This window comes from Oncorhynchus tshawytscha, linkage group LG30, assembly GCF_018296145.1.
Source record: "Oncorhynchus tshawytscha isolate Ot180627B linkage group LG30, Otsh_v2.0, whole genome shotgun sequence".
Classification (NCBI taxonomy): domain Eukaryota; kingdom Metazoa; phylum Chordata; class Actinopteri; order Salmoniformes; family Salmonidae; genus Oncorhynchus; species Oncorhynchus tshawytscha.
In genome coordinates, this window is record NC_056458.1 from 19,451,613 (window position 1) to 19,461,055 (window position 9,443).

Consider the following 9,443-nt stretch of genomic DNA (forward strand, 5'->3'; position numbering starts at 1 on the left):
GTCTGTTCACACTGCTATGCTTTATCTTGGCCAGGTCGCAGTTGTAAATGAGAACTTGTTCTCAACTGGCCTACCTGGTTAAATAAAGGTGAAATAAAAATACATTTAAAAAAAGGTGAGGCCTCACTGATGAGATTCCTAGCCTTTCCTCTGAGTGCATTGTAAGTGTTAATGTGGTATTCCCCTCTTAACTACCACGCGTCCACACATTATCGCCAGGCCTCTAATAATAGACTGTAGGAGATGTGGAAGAGGTGCAGCACTAGTCTGGCCAGCATGAGATGTAAAGCTGATCACTGGTCAACTCCACCTGGCTGTGCTCTGACCTGGGCCACATTCAGTATGCAAACGTTGTAAAACGTGGCAGATAGAGATGTCATGAATACAGCTGACATTATTCCATATTCTTTATAATAACTTATTTACATTTTACTAATTTGTGACTTACAGTTAGTGCATTCATCTTAAGATCGCTAGGTGAGAGAACCACATCTCCCCTCAATAAAATAATTATAATTGGGAAATTTGCTCTTTCGCAACCTTGTTCCCTTTCTGCATGCGCCCCTGACCTGTTACCCCCCTCAATCCAGTCAATTACTATAGGGGAAGTGCCTGGTTGTAACGGCTCTCTTCTCAGACGAAGAGGTAGAACAAGGATCGGACCAAAATGCAGCGTGATGATGAATCATGATATATTTTAATGAAGGAAAACCTATACATACAGAAACTACAAAACTAACAAAATGAAATAATGAAAACCGAAACAGCCTATCTGGTGAAATACAAAACACTAAGACAGGAACAATCACCCACGAAAACACTCACAGAATATGGCTGCCTAAATATGGCTCCCAATCAGAGACAACGATAATCACCTGACTCTGATTGAGAACCGCCTCAGGCAGCCATAGACTACGTAGACACCCCACAAAACCCCTAAGACAAAAACACACCACAATAACCCATGTCACACCCTGGCCTGACCAAAAATAATTAAAGAAAACACAAAATACTAAGACCAAGGCGTGACACTAGTAATCTGACCAAACTTTCAAGCCAGTCATGCCAGAGGACAGATGAAAGGTGGAAGTTATGTTACCAATCAAAGGGGAAATTCATAAAAATTTGATTTTTATGCCGTTTAGTTTCGTTTTACGATGTAATTTGTTTTAGACTTGTTTTACTCTGTGTGATTGTTTAAGCTGAAAGTTGTGGAACGTTATGTTAAAAGTGTTATAGAAAGTACATGTCTTCTTAATTATGTTGTGTGTTCACCAGTGGGAATGTGCATGGTTCATCATCTTGTGCAGCACCTTCTCTCTGCTCCTCTTCTGGGCTTACTTCTGGTTGGAGGCCCACAATGACTACAACCAATTCAACTGGTGAGTGTAAGTTAGTCCTTACCAGAGTGGCTGTGAGCTGAGTTTGCACCATGCTTCTGGGGGACAGAAACAAGTCTCTCTCTTTTGAGCAGCTTTCAATTAGTAATTTAATGTGTGCATATTTCAATATCTCCTATCAGGGCTGGTCCTCTTTTTAGCAAGACACTGGCTCAACTTCCCCACCCTCTCTCTCTTTCTCAGGTTACTATACAACCGTTCTGGGGAATGGAAGGACGGCACTGTCCCCATTCTCGCCACCACCGCAGTTGGCTTTAGTTACATAACATTTTTAATGGTAAGTTTCATGTTTTGGTTAAATGCCTGTGCACACAGTAAAACACATGTTGTTGCTGCAGGTTCAGTAAGATCTAACCTGGTTGTGGCTCTGTTCATATCCAGATTTTAGCACTCTGTCATATTTCACTGGGACAGCAGCTGAACCTCTATTGGATCCACAAGGTAGGCCTTCAAATGAACTCTGACCTACTGATGAGGAAATGAATACCATGTTACTGTTAGCCCTGCATAGGAATGTGTAGAACAAATCAAACTTGATATGTTGATTCCCACAGATTGGTGTGTTGGCTGCCTTGATCACCACAGTCAGTGGTGTGGTCTCCATCAGTGACGTGTGGGGGGACGAATGGGACATCATTCTTATATCGCTACAGGTCTACATCTCTATTTGTTGGTTTCTCTGTGCGTGTGTGTGGGTGAACAAGGTTATACAACTCCTGTCTTTCTGTGTTGTAATTCAGTCCACAGGTCCTTTCCTGCACATAGGAGCTCTGGCTGCTGTCACAGCGCTGGGTTGGCTGGTCGCTGGACATGTGATCCGTGCAGGGAGAACCAGTAAGTATTGGGTTGGATTTTGATTGGCTTTCACTGTAACTCTAATCAGGATACCAATAGTATACATTATTACATTACTTTATGATTATTATCATTATAACCATAAAGATTTTTGATAGTGAACAATGATTGCAGCAGCAGTCAGAAATCTGGGACCTAATGTCCTCACTCTATGGTCTTCCTCCTTCCCAGAGTTCCACATGATTGTGTTGCTTGTCTACCTAAGTGTCCTGCTGGTCCTCTACATGGTTCCCCTTGCCATCACCTCACCCTGTATCATGGACAGGAACAGCCTCAAACCTCGACCTGATGTCATTGGAAGACGGGGGGCTCCAATGGTGAGTCCGTGTCTCCCTACAGAAACATCTTGCCTCCTCCTTTCTAGCAGCTTCATGTAGATCCTAAGGAATCTCCACATGTAGTCGGCTGCTATTCCTATTTCTTTAAAGCTGAAATAATTTGCCTTTCCACCTCTAGCTCAAATGACTGCCATCAAATTCTAACAACCCATGATAGCCCATTGTACCTCCTGTCTCTCTGTCCCCCTGTGTGTGTGTGTCCTGTGCTGTAGCTGGCTCCAGAGAACACCCTGATGTCCTTCAACAAGGCCCTGCAACAGGGGGTCAGCTCCCTGGAGGCCGACGTCTCCGTCAGGTACCCAACCATACTCTACCAGCCTATAACCTAACCCCACCCTACCACCTTAATGTTAGGAGTAATGAGTTCTCTACAGTAGACCGGTAACGGTAGGTGGGCCTTTCTGTAGTGAAGCCATAGCAACATCCACAGCGTGTAAAAGGTTATGGAGAAAATCTAAAACACCCCCGTTCTGACCCTGCCTTTGACATAGTCAACTTGTTTTAAGACCATTTTAATCTCGCATCCATTCCTTTTCACTAGTGCATTATAGCCTGTTATTTACAGGCCCATTTTAGTACTCCCATTGCCACAGAACCTCTTTATTTTATTTATGAAAGCAGTGACATAAATGTTACTGGTTCGGTGATGTCAGTCTGTGGTCCCAACTGTCCTCTACAGTCTGGACGGGGTGCCCTTCCTGATGCGAGACCGCACCCTGAGAAGGACCACTAACATCGCCAAGGTCTTTCCAGACAAACAGCATGAGGACGCCTCTCTCTTCAATTGGACAGAGATTCGCTCTCTAAATGCAGGGCAGTGGTTTTTGGAGGTACCTCTCTCCCCCCTCTGTCTCTCTCCCCCTCTCACTGGGTATATGTCTCTCTCCCTCCTTGTATTGCTCTTTCTCTTAGTCTCTCCCCTTCTCTAGTCTACCCTTCTCTCTCCCCACACCAAGTATATTTTTTCACTCCACTTTGCATCACTTCATCAAATAAAACACCTCTCTTCCCCCTCTCTCCAGAGCGACCCCTACTGGACGGTTGGGTCTCTGACAGGGAGGGAACGGAACCGAATGGGGAACCTGACCGTGTGTAGCCTGGTAGAGATGCTCCGCCTGACAGCCAGGGCCAACCGCTCTGCCCTGTTAAACCTCCATAGACCTCCCCCAGAACACCCACACTACAAGACCTGGATCATGGACACCCTGTGGGCCGTCCAGAGGTCTGGGATATCACAGAAGAGGGTGAGGAGGACTTTCTGTGTATCTATCTGTCACTGAGTCCTTAGCAACATTGGTAGAGATGTGTAAATCAAAAAGCAGGTCCAGACTCGTGCCCTGTGGTTTTTTAGGTGACGTGGACTCCGGACACAGACAGGGGCCGCGTCAGGGGGCTGCAGCAGACCTCCTTAGAGAAACTGTCAGTGGAGGAGTTCAGACACAGGGGCATCAGCAGCCTCACCCTGCGCTACTCACAGGCCAGTAACAAGGACATTCAGTAAGACATACTACTGTTACTCTCAAACTAACCATTCACCTGCTGTTAGTGTCCAAAATGTTATGAGAGGTCCAAACATGTAATCTAAAAAGTCCTAGAATCTTATCTTAATCCCTAACCCTAACCTCACCCTGCGTTACGGTTACTCACAGGCTAGCATGTCCAATAACTATTTATCTTTGTAGGGACTTCCTGGTGAACAACATGAGTGTGATGGTGTACCCGGTGAATGAGCCGTGGCTCTACTCAGTGCTGTGGTGCAGCGGAGTGCCTTCTGTCTCCTCCGACGCTCCCCAGGTTCTCCGCAAGGTGCCCTACCCCATCTGGCTCATGGTAAGAATCTCTGTCTACACCACTTCTTTGCATTAACTACACTTTTGGTACAGTATAGACGTATGGAAGATACCCATGAGTGTAACAGTCAATTTTCTATGACTGGGTACACCTTTTAACTGCTACAGTACAGAGGCTGTGGACCGCAGGGGAGAGTACAGATAGTGACTAGGGAACAGCAGAATAGCTGGGTAAGAGCGAAGTGAGGCATGGGGACACAGCAGCAGACCCAACGACACAGCTCGAGACTAGGACTTAAAACTCAAGTAGTGTCATTCATGTTCTGATAGTCATCGCATGTTCATCATGATGAGAGTTACAGTATATTTGTGGTGATGCTGCGATCTAGTGGTGGATGTTGGTTCTGAACAGCTGTTCTTGTTTCCAGAGCCCATATGAATACTGCTTAGTCTGGATCACCTCAGATCTTGTCTCCATCGCCATAGTTACAGGAATATTCATCTTTCAAAAGTAAGTACCCATTTTCCATTACGATCAAACTGAATCTCCTTTCATTTAGCTGTGTATGGTTGTGTATTTGCAGCATACCCCTCACCCTCACACTTTTGAGTATTTCCAGAGTATTGCAATAACAATGCAGAGTTCTCTACTACTCTGATCCCTGATGAAAGCTGGATGCACACACTTCGGTGATATGTCTGCTCTGCTCCATTGTCGAGTCTGATGTAACTAAGTGTTTCTTAGGACTGTTGTGTAAATGTAAAGGTCTGTGTGTTCTGAACTTTGTGTTGCGTAGCCTTCTGCTTCTAAACTGACGCTTCTGCTCTTTCCCTTTCACTGCCCTGTCTCTCTTCTCCTCCTCATCTGGCAATTTCTCTCCTTCTCTTCTGTTTGTCCATATCATCTTTTTTTCTTATGTCCTCTTTCATTCCCTCCTCTCTCTTGTTCTTCCCTATTTGTCCTCTGTTCTGCCTGATCTGTTCTGACTGATTTTGTTCTGCCTGATCTGCATGCTACGTTTCTCTGCTGCACTCTGGCGTCTGTCAGCTATCACTTGATCAGGTAACTGGGGTGACTCCCATGTTGCTTTGTTATTTTCTGTCCTTGTGCTTTAATTGTGCCTGAAGCTCTAACGCTTGTACTCAGTGTACACTGTTTCTTTTAGATATGTATTCATCAATATGGATTCATCATTTGACTATGCTTATATTGACTCTAAATGTGTCTCTGACTGTGCGGTGTCGCCCTGTCAGATGGAGGATGAGTGGCATGCAGAACTACAACCCAGAGCAGATCATGCTGAGTGCTGTGACACGCCGGCCCAGCCGAGACGTCAACATCATGAAGGAGAAACTCATATTCTCAGGTCCGTAATAAATCAAATATAATATAGGCATTTAGCAGACACTTTTATCCAAAGCAACTGACAGAACTGTTGGAAGTTGACACGGAAACATACAGTATAATCAGTATGTAGCCCATGCATGTATCAAACCCACAACCCTAATGTTGCCAGCACTATTCTTCAACTAACCCACTGAACCAAATCAAGAATGGAAAAGAGTGAGGGTCAAAGTTGAACTCTTATTTTTTTCTCTCTCTCTCCTTTTTTAGAGGTAAGCAATGGAGTAACCAATACAGATGAACATTTATATCCAGAGAATGGCTATGACATTGGGCAGTACAAGTGAGCTGTGTCTGTATACCTGGAGAATGGCCAGGACAATGCACACTACAGATGAATTGTCTCTGTACCTGTTTGAGCTGTTTGTGCTAACTACACTTATGACGGCATCACACGGAGACTGCAACAGACAGAATCACAATGGCTGCTACTTTAAACTTAGATGTTTCCGCCAACATGTTAGAACTTTGAACTTCTAAAAGTTGTGAATGTTCAATGTTTTGAAGACAGTTGATCTACTTGCTGGAGTGACCTTTTTAAAAGTTGTATTTCAAGCTCTGAAGGATCATTGGATGTTTTTTCTTCTCAACTGTACATTTTTGTAAATATGACTTTGTTTTTCAATGATTTTCTTTTCCCTCTGAGAGGATTGTCATGGTTTGGTGTTCTAAATAGTATGCTATTATAAGACTGAATTCAATCTCATGATGAGTAGTGTGTGTGTGTCCTCTCCTATCGATGTGTGATGGACATTTAGCATCATTGGGAATGTACACTGTTCTTGCATTGTGGTTATACAGGTATGAACATGAAGGGAATTCAATAGTCAACATAGTCCATGTTGCAATCATATTTTCTCTGCCTATTTTGTCATGCCATGATTGGTTTGCTTTAGGTTGAAGTTATTATATCCTTATCGCTTCACGTGGCTGCCTTTTTGTAAACTAGTTTCCTGGTCTGTTACAATAAGAGTCTGTTGCAGCGGCAGTGTGTTTCAGTACTTATATTGTTATGACACAATACCTATAAATAGTATTTCAGGAACAGTACCAGTCAAGTGTGGACACACCTACAGTACTCATTCCAGGTTTTTTCTTTATTTTTACTATTTTCTACATTGTAGAATAATCTAAACTATTAAATGACACATATGGAATCATGTGGTAACCAAAAAAGTGTTACACAGATCAAATATATTTTACATTTGAGATTCTTCAAAGTAGCCACCCTTTTCCTTGACCGCTTTGCACACTCTTGGCATTCTCTCAACCAGCTTCCTGAGGTAGTCAATTAGAATGCATTTCAATTAACAGGTGTGCCTGGTTAAAAATTAATTTGTGGAATTTCTTTCTTTCCTTAATGTGTTTTAGCCAATCAGTTGTGTTGTGACAAGGTAGGGGTGGTATACAGAAGATAGCCCTGTTTGGTAAAAGACCAAGTCCATATTATACCAAGAACAACTCAAATAAGCAAAGAGAAATTACAATCCATCATTACTTTAAGACATGAAGGTCAGTCAATCTGGAAAATTTCAAGAACTTTGAAAGTTTCTTCAAGTGCCATCGCATAAACCATCAAGCGCTATGATGACTGGCTCCCATCACGACATCTGCTGCAGAGGATAAGTTCATTAGTTACCAGCCTCAAAAATTGCAGACCAAATAAGTGCTTCACAGATTTAAAGTAACAGACACATCTCAACATCAACTGTTCAGAGGAGACTGCGTGAAATAGGCATTCATGGTTGACTTGCTGCAAAGAAATCGCAACTACAGGACACCAATAAGAAGAGACTTGCTCTGTCTTTGTGAGACGCAAAGTAGGTGAACGGATCATCTCTGCATGTGTGGTTCCCACCGTAAAGCATTGAGGAGGAGGTGGGATGGTGCTTTGCTGGTGACACTGTCAATGATTTATTTAGACTTCAAGGCACACTTAACCAGCATGGCTACCACAGCATTCTGCAGTGATACACTATCCCATCTGGTTTGCACTTAGTGGGACTATCATTTGTTTTTCAACAGGACAATGACCCAACACACCTCCAGGATGTGTAAGGGCTATTTGACCAAGAAGGAGAGTGATGGAGTGCTACATCAGATGATCTGGCCTCCACAATCCCCTGACCTTGACCCAATTGAGATGGTTTGGGAAGAGTTGGACTGCAGAGTGAAGGAAAAGTGTTCAGCATATGTGGGAACTCCTTCAAAACTGTTGGAAAAGCATTCCAGGTGAAGCTGATTGAGGGAATGCCAAGCATGTGCAAAGCTGTCATCAAGGCAAAGGGTGGCTACTTTGAAGAATCTATAATATAAAATGTTTATTTAACACTTGTTTGGTTACTACATGTTTCCATATGTGTTATTTCATAGTTTTGATGACTTCACTATTCTACAATGTAGAAAATAGTCAAAATAAAGAAAAACCCTTGAATGAGTAGGTGTTTCAGATCTTTTGACTTGAACTACACTGCTCAAAAAAATAAAGGGAACACTTAAACAACACAATGTAACTCCAAGTCAATCACACTTCTGTGAAATCAAACTGTCCACTTAGGAAGCAACACTGATTGACAATACATTTCACATGCTGTTGTGCAAATGGAATAGACAACAGGTGGAAATTATAGGCAATTAGCAAGACACCCCCAATAAAGGAGTGGTTCTGCAGGTGGCAACCACAGACCACTTCTCAGTTCCTATGCTTCCTGGCTGATGTTTTGGTCACTTTTGAATGCTGGCGGTGCGTTCACTCTAGTGGTATTATGAGACGGAGTCTACAACCCCATACAAGTGGCTCAGGTAGTGCAGCTCATCCAGGATGGCACATCAATGCGAGCTGTGGCAAGAAGGTTTGCAGTGTCTGTCAGCGTAGTGTCCAGAGCATGGAGGCGCTACCAGGAGACAGGCCAGTACATCAGCAGACGTGGAGGAGGCCATAGGAGGGCAACAACCCAGGAGCAGGACCGCTACCTCCGCCTTTGTGCAAGGAGGAGCACTGCCAGAGCCCTGCAAAATTACCTCCAGCAGGCCACAAATGTGCATGTGTCTGCTCAAATGGTCAGAAACAGACTCCATGAGGGCGGTATGAGGGCCCAACGTCCACAGGTGGGGGTTGTACTTACAGCCCAACACTGCAGGACGTTTGGCATTTGCCAGAGAACACCAAGATTGGCAAATTCGCCACTGGCGCCCTGTGCTCTTCACAGATGAAAGCAGGTTCACACTGAGCACGTGACAGAGTCTGGAGATGCCGTGGAGAACGTTCTGCTGCCTGCAACATCCTCCCACATGACCGGTTTGGCGGTGGGTCAGTCGTGGGGTGGCATTTCTTTGGGGGGCCGCACAGCCCTCCATGTGCTCGCCAGAGGTAGCCTGACTGCCATTAGGTACTGAGATGAGATCCTCAGACCCCTTGTGAGACCATATGCTGGTGCGGTTGAACCTGGGTTCCTCCTAATGCTAGACCTCATGTGACTGGAGTGTGTCAGCAGTTTCTGCAAGAGGAAGGCATTGATGCTATGGACTGGCCCACCCGTTCCCCAGACCTGAATCCAATTGAACACATCTGGGACATGTCTCACTCCATCCACCAATGCCATGATGCACCACAGACTGTCCAGGAGTTGGCGGATGCTTTAGTCCAGGTCTGGGA

General features: G+C 44.3%; 1 protein-coding gene across 3 annotated transcripts in view; it reads left to right on the forward strand.

The window, feature by feature from the left end:
- LOC112228592 (glycerophosphodiester phosphodiesterase domain-containing protein 5) overlaps positions 1-6,489 on the forward strand; it is a 44,001-nt gene extending 37,512 nt beyond the window's left edge. For all 3 annotated transcript variants that reach the window (XM_024394045.2, XM_024394042.2, XM_024394044.2), the window contains exons 3-16: positions 1,279-1,382; positions 1,584-1,677; positions 1,782-1,841; positions 1,955-2,053; positions 2,141-2,234; positions 2,427-2,572; positions 2,806-2,888; positions 3,273-3,423; positions 3,616-3,837; positions 3,945-4,090; positions 4,276-4,423; positions 4,812-4,894; positions 5,638-5,750; positions 5,999-6,489. In XM_024394045.2, coding sequence (XP_024249813.1) covers positions 1,279-1,382; positions 1,584-1,677; positions 1,782-1,841; positions 1,955-2,053; positions 2,141-2,234; positions 2,427-2,572; positions 2,806-2,888; positions 3,273-3,423; positions 3,616-3,837; positions 3,945-4,090; positions 4,276-4,423; positions 4,812-4,894; positions 5,638-5,750; positions 5,999-6,075 — 1,620 coding nt within the window. In that variant the 3' untranslated portion in view covers positions 6,076-6,489. The remainder of the gene's footprint in view (positions 1-1,278; positions 1,383-1,583; positions 1,678-1,781; positions 1,842-1,954; positions 2,054-2,140; positions 2,235-2,426; positions 2,573-2,805; positions 2,889-3,272; positions 3,424-3,615; positions 3,838-3,944; positions 4,091-4,275; positions 4,424-4,811; positions 4,895-5,637; positions 5,751-5,998) is intronic.
- Positions 6,490-9,443: the final 2,954 nt, after the last annotated feature.